The sequence below is a fragment of the Trachypithecus francoisi genome, unplaced genomic scaffold (genome assembly GCF_009764315.1).
Source record: "Trachypithecus francoisi isolate TF-2019V2 unplaced genomic scaffold, Tfra_2.0 Lachesis_group13, whole genome shotgun sequence".
In the NCBI taxonomy this organism is placed as follows: Eukaryota; Metazoa; Chordata; class Mammalia; order Primates; family Cercopithecidae; genus Trachypithecus; species Trachypithecus francoisi.
The window spans coordinates 107,856,482-107,875,502 of record NW_022681458.1 but is presented as its reverse complement, the minus strand read 5'-3'; the positions used below and the strand labels follow the sequence as shown (position 1 = coordinate 107,875,502).

The 19,021-nt window shown below is 39.4% G+C and overlaps 1 protein-coding gene across 1 annotated transcript in view; it reads right to left on the bottom strand.

Moving 5' to 3' along the window:
- The window catches only part of DARS1 (aspartyl-tRNA synthetase 1), an 85,095-nt gene that overhangs the window by 32,304 nt on the left and 33,770 nt on the right, over positions 1-19,021 (bottom strand). Inside the window, exon 5 of the mRNA XM_033231651.1 lies at positions 7,369-7,471. Within this exon, the coding sequence (XP_033087542.1) occupies positions 7,369-7,471 (103 nt within the window). The remainder of the gene's footprint in view (positions 1-7,368; positions 7,472-19,021) is intronic.

Here is a 19,021-nt window from a genome sequence, read left to right as displayed (position 1 = left end):
CATATACACACACACACCTTTTTTTTTTTTTTTTTGAGACAGGGTCTTGCTCTGTCACCCAGGCTAGAGTGCAGTGGTGTGATCATAGCTCACTGTAACCTCCAACTCCTGGACTCAAGTGATCCTCCCACCCTGGCCTCCCAAAGCACTGGGATTACAGGTATGAGCCACCATATCTGGCCAAATTTTCTTTACTCAAGTACTGAAAACGATGTGTTACTTGGAAGATGTGGAAGTTATCTTTCTTGGTCAGCATAAATGGGTTTATTCATTTATCTTTATTCTTACTCTTTGGTCAGTTTGTCTTTACTAGGTTACAAACTTCCTGGTGGGGTTGGTTCAAGATGAGACTTACACAAAGACAACAAAGTCATTTGTCAAATTAGGTCAGTAAAAACTCCAAGGTTTTCTAAGTCTTGAAGAGTTCCATGACAATCAATTCCCGTTAAATACAATGTTACTCTTAAATTAATAAGTACATATGGGCCTATCTCTGCTATCTCTGAATCTGTCTGCCTGTTGGTCTGACTGATTCTTACATATGCTCATGCATGTGCACATGGATCAGGGCGAGAAGAGGCCATGCTGTCTTAAAGACTACTCCTTAAGAGAAATTTAGTGATGCATATAGTAGATACAATCTAGACCTAAATCTGAGCACTGTAGGTTCAAACTGGCAGGGTTATTTCAACAGTGTGAATTCACTTATGATTTTTTGTTGTTGTTGTTGAGATGGGGTCTCACTCAGTCAGGCAGTCTGGAGTGCAGTGGTACGATCTTGGCTCACTGCAACCTCTGTCTCCTGGGTTCAAGCAATTCTCTTGCCTCAGCCTCCTGAGTAGCTGGATTGCATGCACCTGCCTCCATGCCTGGCTAATTTTTGTATTTTTAGTAGAAACAAGGTTTCACCATGTTGATCAGGCTGGTCTTGAACTCCTGACCTCAAGTGACACTTATCATATTTTAAGTCAATGATAATGAGATCTTTTAGTTTTTAATCCTGAGGAAAAAAACAGATCAGGGATAAGTCTTGTAAAAAAAACAAAAAACAAAAACCAAAAAACCAGAAGCTACTGTTGGAATATAAGACCAATAAGGTATTATTTATTTTGACTTCTCTATGCTGTAAAAATATCAGAAAAATAATTATGAGATATAAGATTAAGAATTAGTTAATTAATCATCCTTTAAAAGTACATCATTAGTTGATGCAGTTTCTTCCTAGCATCGACGGTCTTTACATTTTGGCATGTTTTTGCAGTGGCTGGTACTGGTTGTTCCTTTCCATGTTTAGTGCTTCCTTCAGGAGCTCTTGTAAGGCAGGCCTGGTGGTGACAAAATCTCTCAGCATTTGCTTGTCTGTAAAGGATTTTATTTCTCCTTCACTTATGAAGCTTAGTTTGGCTGGATATGATACTCTGGGTTGAAAATTTTTTTCTTTAAGAATGTTGAATATTGGCCCCCACTCTCTTCCCTTGTAGAGTTTCTGCCGAGAGATCCGCTGTTAGTCTGATGGGCTTCCCTTTATGGGTAACCCGACCTTTCTCTCTGGCTGCCCTTAACATTTTTTCCTTCTTTTCAACTTTGGTGAATCTGACAATTACGTGTCTTGGAGTTGCTCTTCTTGAGGAGTATCTTTGTAGTGTTCTCTGTATTTCCTGAATTTGAATGCTGGTCTGCCTGGCTAGGTTGGGGAAATTCTCCTGGATAATATCCTAAAGAGTGTTTTCCAAATTGGTTCTATTCTCCCCGTTACTTTCAGGTACACCAATCAGACGCAGATTTGGTCTTATCACATAGTCCCATATTTCTTGGAGGCTTTGTTCATTTCTTTTAATCTTTTTTCTCTAAACTTCTTTTCTTGCTTCATATCATTCATTTGATCTTCAATCACTGACACCATTTTTTCCACTTGATTGAATAGGCTACTGAAGCTTGTGCATGTGTCAAGTAGTTCTCATGCCATGGTTTTCAGCTCCATCAGGTCATTTAAGGTCTCCTCTACGCTGTTTAGTTAGTCATACGTCTAATCTTTTTTCAAGGTTTTTGGCTTCTCTGTGATAGGTTTGAACATCCTCCTTTAGCTTGGAGAAGTTTGTTATTACCGATCATCTGAAGCCTTCTTCTCTCAACTCGTCAAAGTCATTCTCTGTCCAGCTTTGTTCTGTTGCTGGCGAGGAGCTGCATTCCTTTGGAGGAGAAGAGGCGCTCTGATTTTTAGAATTTCAGCTTTTCTGCATCAACTAACAAGCAAAATAACCAGCTAACATCATGACAGGATCAAATTCACACATATCAATATTAACCTTAAATGTAAATGGGCTAATTGCTCCAATTCAAAGACACAGACTGGCAAACTGGATAAAGAGTCAAGACTCATCAGTGTGCTATATTCAGGAGACCCATTTCACGTGCAGTGACGCGCACAAGCTCAAAATAAAGGGATGGAGAAAGATCTACCCAGCAAATGGAAAACAAAAAAAAGTAGGGGCTGCAATCCTAGTATCTGATAAAACAGACTTTATTTTATTTTATTTATTTATTGATTGATAGATTGTGAGCCAGAGTCTAGCTCTGTCGCCCAGGCTGGAGTGCAGTGGCACAACCTCGGCTCACTGTAAGCTCTGTCTCCGGGGTTCACGCCATTCTCCTGCCTCAGCCTCCCAAGTAGCTGGGACCACAGGTGCCCGCCACCACGCCTGGCTAATTTTTTGTATTTTTTTTTTTAGTAGAGACGGGGTTTCATTGTGTTTGCCAGGATGGTCTCGATCTCCTGACCTCGTGATCCGCCCGCCTCGGCCTCCCAAAGTGCTGGGATTACAGGAGTGAGCCACTGTGCCAGGCCCAATAAAACAGACTTTAAACCAACAAAGATCAAAAGAGACAAAGAAGGCTATTACATAATGGTAAAGGGATCAATTCAACAAGAAGAGCTAACTATCTTAAATATATATGCACCCAATACAGGAGCACCCAGATTCATAAAGCAAGTCCTTAGAGACTTACAAAGAGACTTAGACTCCCATACAATAATAATGGGAGACTTTAACACCCCACTATCAACATTAGACAGATCAATGAGACAGAAAGTTAACAAGGATATCCAGGAATTGAACTCAGCTCTGCGCCAAGTGGACCTAATAGACATCTACAGAACTCTCCACCCCAAATCAACAGAATATACATTCTTCTCAGCACCACATCGCACTTATTCCAAAATTGACCACATAGTTGGAAGTAAAGCACTCCTCAGCAAATGTAAAAGAACAGAAAGTATAACAAACTGTCTCTCAGACCACAGTGCAATCAAACTAGAACTCAGGATTAAGAAATTCACTCAAAACTGCACAACTACATGGAAACTGAACAACCTGCTCCTGAACGACTACTGGGTACATAACGAAATGAAGGCAGAAATAAAGATGTTCTTTGAAACCAATGAGAGCAAAGACACAACATACCAGAATTTCTGGGACACATTTAAAGCAATATGTAGAAGGAAATTTATTGCACTAAATGCCCACAAGAGAAAGCAGGAAAGATCTAAAATTGACACCCTAACATCACAATTAAAAGAACTAGAGAAGCAAGAGCAAACACATTCAAAAGCTAGCAGAAGGCAAGAAATAACTAAGATCAGAACAGAACTGAAGGAGATTGAGATACAAAAAAACTTACAAAAAAATCAATGAATCCAGGAGCTGCTTTTATGAAAAGATAAACAAAATTGATAGACCGCTAGTAAGACTAATAAATAAGAGAGAAGAATCAAATAGAAGCAATAAAAAATGATTAAGGGGATATCACCACTGATCCCACAGAAATACAAACTACCATCAGAGAATACTATAAACACATCTATGCAAATAAACTAGAAAATCTAGAAGAAATGGATAAATTCCTGGATCATGCACACTCCCAAGACTAAACCAGGAAGAAGTTAAATCCCGGAATACACCAATAACAGGCTCTGAAATTGAGGCAATAATTAATAGCCTACAACCAAAAAAAGTTCAGGATCAGACGGATTCACAACTGAATTCTACCAGAGGTACAAAGAGGACCTGTTACCATTCCTTCTGAAACTATTCCAGTCAACAGAAAAAGAAGGAATTCTCCCTAACTCATTTTGAGGCCAACGTCATCCTGATACCAAAGCCTGGCAGAGACATAACCAAAAAAAAGAGAATTTTAGACCAATATCCCTGATGAACATCGATGCAAAAATCCTCAGTAAAATACTGGCAAATATCAAAAAAATACCGATTCCAGCAGCACATCAAAAAGCTTATCCACCACAATCAAGTTGACTTCATCCCTGGAATGCAAGGCTGGTTCAACATATGCAAATCAATAAACGTAATCCATCACATAAACAGAACCAAAGACAAAAACCACAAGATTATCTCAACAGATGCAGAAAAGGTCTTTGACAAAATACAGCAGTCCTTCATGCTAAAAACTCTCAATAAACCAGGTATAGATGGGACGTACCTCAAAATAATAAGAGCTATTTATGACAAACCCACAGCCAATATCATACTGAATGGGCAAAAACGAAGCATTCCCTTTGAAAACTGGCACAAGACAGGGATGCCCTGTCTCACCATTCCTATTCAACATACTGTTGGAAGTTCTGGCCAGGGCAATCAGGCAGGAGAAAGAAATAAAGGGTATTCAATCAGGAAAAGAGGAAGTCAAATTGTCCCTGTTTGCAGATTACATGATTGTATATTTAGAAAACCCCATTGTCTCAGCCCAAAATCTCCTTACGCTGATAAGCAACTTCAGCAAAGTCTCAGGATACAAAATTAATGTGCAAAAATCACAAGCATTCCTATACACCAATAATAGACAAACAGAGAGCCAAATCATGAGTGAACTCCCATTCACAATTGCTTCAAAGAGAATAAAATACCCAGGAATCCAATTTACAAGGGATGTGAAGGACGTCTTCAAGGAGAACTGCAAACCACTGCTCAACGAAATAAAAGAGGACACAAACAAATGGAAGAACATTCCATGCTCATGGATAGGAAGAATCAAGATCATGAAAATGGCCATACTGCCCAAGGTAATTTATAGATTCAATGCCATCCCCATCAAGCTACCAATGACTTTCTTCACAGAATTGGAAAAAAACTACTTTAAAGTCCATATGGAACCAAAACAGAGCCCACATTGCCAAGACAATCCTAAGACAAAAGAATAAAGCTGGAGGCATCATGCTACCTGACTTCAAACTATACTACAAGGCTACAGTAACCAAAACAGCACGGTACTGGTACCAAAACAGATGTATAGACCAATGGAACAGAACAGAGCCCTCAAAAATAATACCACACATCTACAACCATCTGATCTTTGACAAACCCGACAAAAACAAGAAATGGGGAAAGGATTCCCTATTTAATAAATGGTGCTGGGAAAACTGGCTAGACATATGTAGAAAGCTGAAACTGGATTCCTTCCTTACACCTTATCCAAAAATTAATTCAAGATGGATTAAAGACTTAAATGTTAGACCTAAAACCATAAAAACCCTAGAAGAAAACCTAGGCAATACCATTCAGGACATAGGCATGGGTAAGGACTTCATGTCTAAAACACCAAAAGCAATGGCAACAAATGGGATCTAATTAAACTAAAGACCTTCTGCACAGTGAAAGAAACTACCATCAGAGTGAACAGGCAACCTACAGAATGGGAGAAAATTTTTACAATCTACCCATCTGACAAAGGGCTAATATCCAGAATGTACAAAGAACTTAAACAAATTTACAAGAAAAAATCAAACCACCCCATCAAAAAGTGGGTGAAGGATATGAACAGACACTTCTCAAAAGAAAACATTTATGCAGCCAACATACATATGAAAAAATGCTCATCATCACTGGCCATCAGAGAAGTGCAAATCAAAACCACAATGAGATACCATCTCACACCAGTTAGAATGGCGATCATTAAAAAGTCAGGAAACAACAAGTGCTGGAGAGGATGTGGAGAAGAAATATGAACACTTTTATACTGTTGGTGGGACTGTAAACTAGTTCAACCATTGTGGAAGACAGTGTGGCGATTCCTCAAGGATCTAGAACTAGAAATACCATTTGATCCAGCCATCCCATTACAGGGTATATGCACAAAGGATTATAAATCATGCTGCTATAAACACACATGCACACGTATGTTTATTGCAGCACTATTCACAATAGCAAAGACTTGGCTTGGAACCAACCCAAATGTCTACCAATGATAGACTGGATTAATAAAATGTGGCACATATACACCACGGAATACTATGCAGCCATAAAAAAGGATGAGTTCATGTCCTTTGTAGGGACACATATGAAGCTGGAAACCATCATTCTCAGCAAACTATTGCAAGGACAGAAAACCAAACACCGCATGTTCTCACTCGTAGGTGGGAACTGAACAATGAGAACACTTGGACACAGGGTGGGAAACATCTCACACCAGGGCCTGTCATGGGCTCAGGGGAGGGGGGAGGGATAGCAGTAGGAGAAATACCTAATGTAAATGATGAGTTAATGGCTGCAGCACACCAACATGGCACATGTATACATGTGTAACAAACCTGCACGTTGTGCACATGTATCCTAGAACTTAAAGTATAATTAAAAAAAGAAAAAAGAAAAAATGGAAACTGAAAAAATAAATAAAAGTACATCATCAGAAAACTTACAGCAAGATAGGTCCATTGTTATTCACTTATATTGGTGAGTAGTTTTTCAGATGTGTTTTGTATTTTTCCCTATGTGGCTGTGGTGGACTGTTTGCAAAAATGGCTGCAATACCTCCTCTTGCTCCTGCATGTATATTCCCTTGCAATCATATTGCTTTTCCTCCCATCAAGGGCTAGAATCTATTTCTCTATCCCTTAAATCTAAGTTTTGCTGTGTGACTTTGACCAGTGGAATATTTAGCAGATGTGACACAAGTAGAAGCTTGAAAAGTGTCTATTCTTAGGGTTTCGCTCTCTCGCCTTTGGGAACCCTCCTGGTACCTGAATATCAACATATCTGGGCTAGCCTGCTGGATGAGGGGAGGTCACAGAAAGAGATGCGTCAGACTTATCAGTCAGCCCAGCCAATTTCACATGGAGCAGATGAGGTATCTCAGTTGGGTGCGTCACAGAATTGTAAGCAAATAAATGTTTGTTGTTTTAAGTCACTAAGTACTGGGGTGATTTGTTATATAATAAAAGCTAATTGATTCAGTAACTAATTTATAAACCTCAGTATTTTACATTAATTTTAATTAGTAAGAACATATAAATTGGACATGAAAAACCATTAGAACCCAAATCTATTTCTATATGTGATTTTATATTTTGAAAAAAGTTACCTTCTGAACATGTAACTCAACATCTTGCTGTGTACAGCTTCCAATTTTCTGATTCACTTTTCTCACAACACCTTCTACATCCACAATGCTCTCTTTGTTGATGCTGTCAAGAGAAAAAATTCCCAACTTTAATCATCTCATCAGAGGTGTCAGAACTCATTTGGTGCTTCAGCAGTAAAGCTGAATATGTTAAACTCTTCTTTAATATAGCAAGCCACTCGAGACAAAGCCAGTCTATTTAACCTACTTAGAATAAGCCATTATGTAGCATACCTTGTGAGATTCCTTGAAGAGATGATTTTTTAGATGCCATAATTTAGTTACCACTTATAAAATACTCTGGACATAAAAGGTAATAAAACCAGTACTGAATTGGGAAAAGTAGTAAAAAGTCTTTTAATTATTTATTAAAGAACATTTCCCCTCCCTATTTTTGAGATTCACTAAGATCAGCATTTCCTATAATGAGAAATACTGGCTTCAATAAATGCAATTGCTGGTATGTGACGGAATTAAATAATAGAAGAAGGTCAACTGAAAAGATTTTAAGGTAATAAGAGGACATTAGGGTACTGTTTTGCAATTAAATTCTCACTATCTTTAGTTTCTGAGTATGCTCTGTCATCGGATTTATGACTATTGGATTGTGTACTCCCATTTAAAAGGATGCCTACATGAAGTTTAATATATGATGAGCGTAAAATAAATGCATCTCCTGGGCAGCTCATTTTTATAACAACTTGAATTCTGAACATCAGACACTCAAATTCGAAAATACAAAATTTATAAAGTAGCTTATTAAACACAATGATTATTTTTTAATCACTAGTATATAACTGAGGAAGACAATGTATAATCCAAAATGGTGATTCCCATACAAAATGTACCAGTTTTACTTTTGTGTATATTATTGCACTGACAAAGTTTATCACAATATAGTTGATGAAAAGGATAAAATTTAATTTTCATGGAAAAATTCTATTCATTCTGATGAGGATTTGGGTCTTTAGTAGTTGTGGTGCAATTAGACATTCCAGAAACCAGACAGTACTTACTTTACACAAGAGAACACCAGAATCCATTTCAATGAAAAAGGATCAAAATGAGGATAATAGGTAAAGAGTAGTTAAGAAAGAAAATTGTGGCCGGGCGCGGTGGCTCAAGCCTGTAATCCCAGCACTTTGGGAGGCCGAGACGGGCGGATCACGAGGTCAGGAGATCGAGACCATCCTGGCTAACACAGTGAAACCCCGTCCCTACTAAAAAATACAAAAAAAAAAAACAAAACTAGCCGGGCGTGGTGGCGGGCGCCTGTAGTCCCAGCTACTCCGGAGGCTGAGGCAGGAGAATGGCGGGAACCCGGGAGGCGGAGCTTGCAGTGAGCTGAGATCTGGCCACTGCACTCCAGCCTGGGCGACAGAGCGAGACTCCGTCTCAAAAAAAAAAAAAAAAAAAAAAGAAAATTGTTTATTTCACTTGGTTACACTGCCTAGAAATCTGTATGTCTGTTACCAACTAACTTAAAAAAAAAAAATCAACAGCATGCATATCTCTTGCACTCTCGTTAAGTCTCCTGCACTGGGGCTATCACCTAATACCTAGCTAAAATCTTGACTACTGAAGAAACTCAGAATTTATTATGGCAAAAGAAGTAGTTGATGAACTAAGGTAAGGCTCTTCTAAGGCTTGAAGGGATCAAGAGGTTCCAGTGGACTGTTATAAGGGCTTTCTAATACTTGCAATCTAGTGTCACTGAATCTATCTTCAATGTGACTGCCACCTACCAGTAAATGTGATAACTGAGTGTATATTCAGGCGTGGTGAGAATTCTATTGCTTATCTCACATGTCTTTACAAGGAAGGTTTTCTCCTTTGTACCAATCGATGTACTGCTTGATCAAGCAGCTTGACCTGTCCCAAGTAGAGGTACACTCTGCTACCTTTCTTCTATATCCCTAACCTCTTGGTCCCCTCATCTCACCTCTTTTGACACCTATTAGAAGGCATTGCTGGCCCTCTGGACCTTCCATTATCAGACAATCTTCTTCAAGCCAACTCAAGTCAAATACATCTACTTTTTTTTTTTTTTTTTGAGACAGTCTCATCTCTGTCACCCAGGCTGGAATGCAGTGGCTCTATCTCAGCTCACTGCAACCTCCACCTCCCGGATTCAAGTGATTCTCCTGTCTCAGCCTCCTGAGTAGCTGGGATTACAGGCATGTGCCACCATGCCTGGCTAATTTTTATATTTTTAGCAGAGACAGGGTTTCACCATGTTGGCCAGGGTGGTCTCGAACTCCTGACCTCAGGTGATCCACCCGTCTTGGCCTCCCAAAGTGCTGGGATTACAGGTGTGAGCCATCGCGCCTGGCCCAAACACATCTACTTTTAAGGATTGCGCATCATGCTAGTATCCTTCTAGAAAGAAGGTGGAATGTAGTCAAAGATACTCTGCCCAGGGCTGGCTGTAGGTCCAATTAAAGCAAACAAAAATGTCCTCTTCTTTCTCATTCGAAAGTACCAGATGACTCTTTTAACTCAGGACCTGAAACCTGGAACTATATCTACTTTTAGTACTTTAATTCAGTAATACTGAGTGCTAAAATATTAGATCAGCTAGTCTAGAAAACAACTACCATTTAGAACATTGTTTCCAGTCCTAAACAACTTACAGAATAACTTCTGAAACCATAAACTATTTCATAAGCTAGGGCCAAAGTTATTATAAATTTCTGCTCTATCGAATCAATGGGAAAGAAGGCAGGATTAATCAGACACAGAGAACAGTTAATTTTTTTAACCCTTCCAATCTCTGCATTTCTATATGCAGCTGTTAAAAATCATAACCTATTTAGACATTAGTAAAACCATTCCATGGTTTTGGACAATTTAGCTCTATTATCTCTACACAGCTACATCTGTATCTACATCTATTTCTATCTTACTGTAGACACGAGTGAATTCAGACAAAAAAGCATTAAGATCAAAAAGGTTCCATTTGTGAAAAAGGGTCAGACTATTGGAGGGTTTTATGTATATATACAAAATTGAGTCAAAACAAGAGAGATAGGAATACTTGAGTACATTACTGCCAGTAGAAGAATAAAATTCTACTGATTGTAGAAACAGTCTAATTATATGATTTTAACTGACATTGTATACGAAGATGGCATAGTATCTACAGGAGAGGAAAGGAGGGGAGGGGAAGAAAGAGGGGAGGAGAGAGAAGAGTGAGGGTACCACTGCTAGCTTCTTTTCATTATTGGAACCCCAAAATCTTTCTTCAGAAACCTCACACGCTATAGGTGATATGTGACCTTCTGAGGAGCAATGCAAGTGATGGGTCCAGTGTTTATGTATAAATTAACTATTGGAAAAACTCAAATTCATTCTCACTCTTTTAGATAAAAGAAAAAAGCAGGGAAGAAAGGGTAGGCGGAAAGAAGGAAGTTAGTTTAATTATTTTCTTTCCCTCAATGGGTAATCTTGAGCAAATCACACTTTGGAGAGCACTGGGGTAGAGAACAAGAATCATAAACCCTGAGAAATGGTTACTGCAGATGACCTGAAAATCAATGGTGAAGGTATAATTTCTGTATAGGAGACAGGTGAAAAAATACTTAACAGCACACAGCTCCAGTCAAAGAGGTCACCTTCTTGCAAATAAATGATGGAGACATAAATCTAGAGAAAAAGCAGTTTATCTCTTGCTGCTGGGTCCCAGTGTCAGGTTTTGACTCTACAAGTCCTCTTGTGAGTACAGAGAAGAATCACTGGGATCAACTCACTGCAAACTCATCTCCTAGGTTCAAGTGACCCTCCCACCTCAGCCTTCTGAGTAGCTGGGATTACAGGCAGGCGCACCACGCCCAGCTAATTTCTGTATTTTATGTAGAGACAGGATTTCATCATGTTGCCCAGGCTTCTGGGCTCAAGTGATTCATCTGCCTCGGCTTCCCAAAGTGGTGGGATTATAGGCGTCAGCCACCATGCCTGGCAAACACACTTTTATTTTATAGCTCAAATGAAAGTGATTTTAGGCCAAGCATAGTGATTTTTAGGCCAGCATTTTTGGGAGGTCGAGGCAGGTGCTTCACCTGAGGTCAGGAGTTTAAGACCAGCCTGGCCAACATGGTGAAACCCCGTCTCTACTAAAAATACAAAAAATTAGCCGGGCATGGGGGAGCGGCCCTGTAGCCCCAGCTACTCCGGAGCCTGAGGCAGGAGAACTGCTTGAACCCAGGAGGCAGAGGTTGCAGTGAGCAGAGATTGTGCCACTGCACTCCAGCCTGGGTGACAGAGCAAGACTCCATCTCAGAAAAAAAAAAGAAAGAAAGAAAGGAAAAAGAGAAAAGAGATTTCACAACTAAATCCCTAAAGTATTATTTCTATTATCTCTTTAGCAATTCCCTTTTATGTTCCAGGTTCTGTGTGAAGTGCTTTACGTAACACTATCTCATTTGAGCTTCACAAAGGCTTACACAGTAGGTATTATCAACATTTTACAGATGAGAAAACTGTGACTCTAAAAGGGTAAGTAATCAGACTACCATCACATAGCTAATATCATTTAATGATTATTGCCCTAGACAGTAACTCTGTTACAGACTGACAAATTAGAACTAAATTTAAATATCTCAGAATGCATCATTGGCTCATTCTGAAATAATACATTTTCATTCTTAGAAGCTCATGAGCTGCTAGATTGCTTTATAGTTTCTGTGGAAAAAAAAAACTGAAAATAATAGGCCCTTTAGTAATAGTTTTGTTTTATACAAAGTTATATTTAGCCCAGTTATATTTAATCCCACAAATGATCTGAAAATTTCTGATAGCAGATTTTAGACCTGTTTTTTTTCTTAGCACATCTTTAGCATTATCCAAATTTTCAATACAGATGTTGCAGTGGACAGGACTGAAAATAGAAGCTGTTTTTCCTCTAACAGATAAATACCCTGTTCCAACAAAGAGGTATAAAATGTAGGTGCAACTGTTCAAGGAGTTGCAATACACAACAGTATAATGGCCTTGCCTCCATTCACCAACTTATCCACACGGATGCTGAAGGGGTATCCACATGCCCACCTCTCTTTGGGCCTCAACTATAGACAACATACACTCCTACCACAGCACCTGTACTCTGCCTCTGCATGCAGTTGTTTATCTCCCTTTCCCTCTCCCAAAATTAAGCTTCTCCTAAGATATACACGACACACATAAATCTTTGCATACTCAAGTCCAGCAGAGTACCTGGACCAGAGCACGTGCTAAATACAAGTTTGTAAAAATCAATGAGACTTCTTCTATTATTTTGGTATTTTCCAGATCTAACAGTTAATGTAGGCTGGGTGCAGTGGTTCATGCCTGTAATCCCAGCACTTTGGGAGGCCAGGGTGGGTGGATCACTTGAGGTCAGGAGTTTGAGAGCAGCCTGGCCAACATGGTGAAACCCTGTCTCCACTAAAAGTACACAAAAAAAATTTAGCTGGGCATGGTAGCGTGCGCCTGTAGTCCCAGCTACTCGGGAGGCTGAGGCAGAGAATCGCGTGAACCCGGGAGACAGAGGCTGTGGTGAGTCAAGACTGCACCACTACATTCCAGCCTGGGCGACAGAGCGAGACTCCGTCTCAAAACAAACAAATCGTTAATGTAGCAAACTGAAATTTTAACCTACCAACTAGTAAAACACCTATTTTAGGTGAAAGATCTAGAAAGGAAAGAAAATAAAAAAACTTGTATGTAGCTAGGTGACTCATTAGAGAATGAGAAACATACTTGTGACTCATCAGCTACCAATAAATCACTTAACCACAATGACTAATATGAAGAAAAATAAAATAAAATATATATGTACACACATAATGGTACTAAAAAAGGCTCATTTTCATAATCAAAATACCTCTATGTTTGGGGAGAGTGGGAAGTATTATATAAGCACAAACAGCAATATATAAATTATAACTTTAAAACTACTTTTCGCATTAATTGTAGTCCTTTATAGCAGGCACTGTAACATTAAACTCTAAAAACTTGTGTTCACACTCACTGCCCTCTGTAAGAGTCAATACAAAAAGGCCTCCACGACTTCCTTTAAAAAAAAAACTGGCTTTACAACACTTAACCAAAACCAACAAAAGCTACTCTGTTAATTACTTTAAAATGGCACACATACAAAAAAAAAAATTTAAAAAGAAAAAAGGGGTAATATATCAACTCCAGGATCAACTATTAAACATTAGATAAGATGGGGATCCAGAAACACAGGCCTGGATAGATAGGTACTGCATCTTTCTGCTTCTACACAAATTTCATTTAAAAACCTCAAACCATTTCAGATATATAATTAAGAACCTGTTTCTAAAACCTCTAGGGAATTAGATGTGCCAACCTTCCTATGCAACTCATTCAGTCGCTTCATTTTTATATGCATTCAGCCATGAGAAAATTGATCTTTCCAACAAATTGATTAAAATAATGTGTGAAGAGTCCTGTGGCACTTAAATCCAATTAGTGAGTCAACTTTTTAGATTACTCTATTGATGAACTGGATATTCCTAAGACAGACAATTTGAGGCAAAATAGTTGGCTCTGTATTAAATTCCAATGTTTCTTTTAAGGAAAATACTCCAACGCTACAAACTGCTAGCAGTATCGTCTAGCCAGTAAGGCAAAAGACAAGCACTTCAGATTTAATATCTAAAGTAAATGCTAAGATCGTTATCTACTTAAGATATTAAAAGTGACCTCATATTTTGCCTTTTAAATGATTAAGAAACCCCAGCTGGAACTATCTGATTTGATATTTTTAATAGTAGAGTCCTTGCTTTTTTCCACCTGGTATATGGCCAGAGGGAATAGCGTTAAATATAGGGCTTCATGGAATTAACATATAAATACCATTATTTCTCCCACTTTGTTGTGTATGAGTTCACATGCTTTAAATGTCCCGTTTCTTTGGGCAGTAACATTCAAAATGAAAACGAAACATCCTGAAAATAAACAAATAGTCCTTAGGCACTCCTCTAGCCCTAAAGATAACTCCAGGCATTTTATATACAACAACTGATCTAAGACAGAATGAAAATTAAATGGAGATTAAAAATGACCTTTCCCTCACAGACATATTTCTAGCCATACTATTTTCCAAACCAGATTCTGGTAGAATGGTTAGCTGGTCCACTAACTGAGCTGCTAGCTTCCCAAAGAGAATGTGTTACTAACTAACTATTGTTTTCGAATTATCTCATGCTTCATTGATCCTCAAGTTTCTAAGTAAAGATTTTTGTTTTATTTAAGCAACAGAATCCAATAGAATTGGTTTAGATGATGGTGATATGCTGTTTTTAATAATAATAGAAGGGTGGCAGAATACTGAGCAATGGAACTCACAGTACTTTCCAAATTTTGCCTTTCCAATTATATTTAGAGACTGAGATAAAGAGGTATGAGATCCTGAAGAGGTCAGTGAAACAACGAAAATAACAGGCACAGCCCATAAACCTCTATTTTCATTATGAAGTAGAATATACACAAGTGGGCCCAGCTGAGGAATAGGAATCAGTTGTCACGCCATGAACACTCAGGATACTCCAGCCTGGTGTTAGATGATGGAATCAGGAGTCTTTGGGACAGGGTAGTTTGTAGGGTGTTTGTGGGGCAAGGGAAACAAAGGGGCGGAAAATAGTGGATAAAGGTGCAGAGAGTAGTTTCAGGAATGGAGCATGGGGCCACATGAGGTAAGGAGGAGGATGAAAAGACTGGGAGAGAATGTGGAGATGGATAAAAAGACTAGAAGTCTTGATGAGGTCCAACAGAAAATGAGGTGGCCTGGGGGAGGCAGATTGGTGGAAATTATAATCAGAGGATTATGGGGTAAAACAACCTATTGGGCTTTTTATAAACTCAAAAGCCTGGAACTTCTCTTCAGTAAACTCAATACAGTTAAGCTTAGGAGACACCACTGGCTGCCTACTCAATGGACTTCCTTTCTTCTTTGCTAAAGGAGCTAGCTTCACACCTCTTCGGTGTCCACTCTTTATTCGGCCAAGTGCTATATGGGAAGAGGAGTTCATCCCAGCTCCAAAGAGTGGGTCATGAGTACTCTCAGTCCATGTTGGCAATTTATTCCAGATTAATGGTGTCATTTCCACTTAGTTTCTCAAACCAGTCATTTTCTAATTCATTATTTTCCTTACCCCCACACATTAAATAGTAAGCAAACAGATAAGATTCATGTTTTATCCACTCACTAGCAAACCCTGTTGTCCATCCCTTTCAAGAGTACAGTTTTGCTATAAAGCTTGTTTTCAAAATGTGAATTTGTTTCAACACCACTGACACATTAGGGAACAATTTGAGTATGAGAATTTTGCTTTTGCCTATGCCAGATTTCATCAGTGAGAACACTCGGTCAATACAGACAACAATACTTGGGTGCACTCGGCCATGCAGGAATATACAAAATGCACACACCTTAAACATCTACCTGTAATTCATGTTATGAGCCATGCCCATCCACATCTGGTGTTACAACTTTCCCTTTGATTTCAGACACTGTTCCTTCCATCACTTCACAATAACGTACAAACTGCCTTTCTTTTGACACTCACTTCCATAAGAAAACTGCACATTTTTTTCAAGGTAAAATGCTATATTTATTGTAGTATTTACGTATTTCTTAACCATTCAATGAATATAAAACTGTTACCTTTAAGAAGTTAGGTTACTGGCCAGGCGTGGTGGCTCACGCCTCTAGACCCAGCACTTTGGGAGGCTGAGGCGGGTGGACCACCTGAGGTCAGGAGTTCAAGACCAGGCTGGCCAACATGGTGAAACCCTGTCTCTACTAAAAATACAAAAAGTAGCTGGGCATGGTGGTGGGCGCCTGTATTTACTGAGCTACTCAGGAGGCTGAGGCAAGAGAATCGTTGAACCCGGGAGGCGGAGGTTGCAGTGAGCTGAGATCGCGCCACAGCACTCCAGCCTGGGCAACAAGAGTGAGACTCGTCTCAAAAAAAAACCAAATACAAAAACCAAAACCAAAACCAAAAAAACAAACAACAAAAAAACCCCTTGGGTTCTTGTCTTTTCAAAAAGTGTGCCATTAATGAAGTTTTTCTTTTCTTTTTTTTTTTTTTTTTTGAGACGGAGTCTTGCTCTGTCACCCGGGCTGGAGTGCAGTGGCCGGATCTCAGCTCACTACAAGCTCCGCCTCCCGGGTTCACGCCATTCTCCTGCCTCAGCCTCCGGAGTAGCTGGGACTACAGGCGCCCGCCACCTCGCCCGGCTAGTTTTTTGTATTTTTAGTAGAGACGGGGTTTCACCGTGTTAGCCAGGATGGTCTCGATCTCCTGACCTCGTGATCCACCTGTCTCGGCCTCCCAAAGTGCTGGGATTACAGGCTTGAGCCACCGCGCCCGGCCGAAGTTTTTCTTTAATTGACACACAATTGTACATATTTATGAGGTAGAGTGTGATGTCTCCATAGAGGTATACGTTGTGTAAAAATCAAATCAGGGCATTTGGCATATCTGTCACCTCAAACATTTATCACTTCTTAGTGGTGAGAACTTTCCAAAACCTCTCTTCTAGCTGTTTTGAAATATTCAACATTGTTAACCATAGTTACCCTACTGTGCAAGAGAACACCAGAACTTACTCTTCTTCCTATCTATCTGTAATTCTGAACAGCCTGACCAACTCTCCCTTGTCTCCCTCCCCTGCACCAACTATTTTCTCTACATCTATGTGATCAACATCTTTAGCACATGAGATCATGTAGTATTTCTCTTTCCATGTCCAGCTTATCCCACTTAACATAATGCTCTGCAGGTTCATCTATGTTGCCACAAACGACAAGATTTCATTTTTTATGGCTGAATAGTATTCCAGTGTGTATACATCCCACACTTGATCCATTCATCTGTTGAAGGAAACTTAGGTTGAATCCTTATCTTGGCTAGGGTGAATGGTGCTGCAATAAATATTGGAGTGCAAATATGTATCTCTCTGACATAATAATTTCATTTCCTTTGGATAATTACTCCATAATGGGATTACTGGATCATATGGTAGTTCTATTTTTAATTTCTGATGAGCCGCCATACCGTTTTCCATAGAGGCTATAGTAATTTACATTCCCACCAATAGTGTATGACGGGTTCCCTTTCTCCACATCAAGTTTTTGAGTGCTATGCCACTAACCCCATTTTCTCCATAAACACCGTGGTTTTTATTGCACAATTTTGCATAGGACAGTTTTTTTTTTTTTGAGACAGAGTCTCGCTCTGTCGCCCAGGCTGGAGTGCAGTGGCCGGATCTCAGCTCACTGCAAGCTCCGCCTCCCGGGTTTATGCCATTCTCCTGCCCCAGCCTTCGGAGTAGTTGGGACTACAGGCGCCCACCACCTCGCCCGGCTAGTTTTTTGTATTTTTTAGTAGAGATGGGGTTTCACCGCGTTAGCCAGGATGGTCTCAATCTACTGACCTCGTGATCCACCCGTCTCGGCCTCCCAAAGTGCAGGGATTACAGGCTTGAGCCACCGCGCCCGGCCTAGGACAGTTATTTTTACGAATGCATACGTCACACAGCAGAACTGACAGTACATTAGCACCACTCTACAAAAAGCTAATCTAAAAGGACACCCATCCCTAAATGTCTCAAGATCTCTTCTCCCTTGCTGTTGACGGAGCAATTCTAGGAAAGGATTTTAGTTGGTACAAGTGTCTAACAAAGAGCCTGCAATTTGATGTGTTAAGGAACAGTATTAGTTATCCAGACAAATCCTTTCAATTCTTTCCTGCATCCACAATCTTAGTAAAAGATAAATCCTTATTTTAAATTCTGAGTCTGTGGTTTTCTTTTCAACATCAGTGGCATACACCACACAGCTGCCTTTTTGAATGACTTTGTGCCTTATTCCTCACAAGAGTGATACAAAGGTATTGCAAAATGTATTGTGTCGTGTTAATGGCAGGGCTGATAAGAAAAAAAAAGCCCAAAGCCTAAGCAAAAGTAGATGCAATTACTTATCAGATTTACCTCTAGTGGTGTTAGGTTTCATGTTTATAACTGTCAACATTTTTATTATTGAGATTATTCAGGAAGAATAACTGTCACTGAAAACATGAAACTCTCTAGGTTCCAACTCCCTGTCCCTTTCCCTTATTTTTAGAGCATGCTTTTTAACAATAGTGCGATTCCTTAGAAGGCAGCTACTGCTTTACAGTAGAAGAGACAAACTCATTAGTGTTACAAATGGTTAAAAATAAATTCCTCCTTTGGAATTTTTAGCATGACTTTATCACTCAAACATAAAAATTTTTTTTATTATAATCAGTTCTACTTTTTATTTTTAATTTTTATTTATTTATTTATTTTTTTGTAGAGACAGGATTTTGCCACGTTGCCCAGGTTGGTCTTGAACTCTTGGGCTCAAGTGATCCTCCTACCTCACCCTCCTAAAGTGCTGGGATTACAGGCATTAGTCACCACGCCTGGCCCAGTTCTATTAAAAGACTAGAGTGAGTACAGAATCTAAGACACTTTAGTCAAAACACTTAATATTTCACACCTCGATTTCCTCATCTGAAAACAAAACAAACAAAAAAAAAAAAAAAGAAAAAGAGAGAACAGAATCAACCTCCTCCCCACC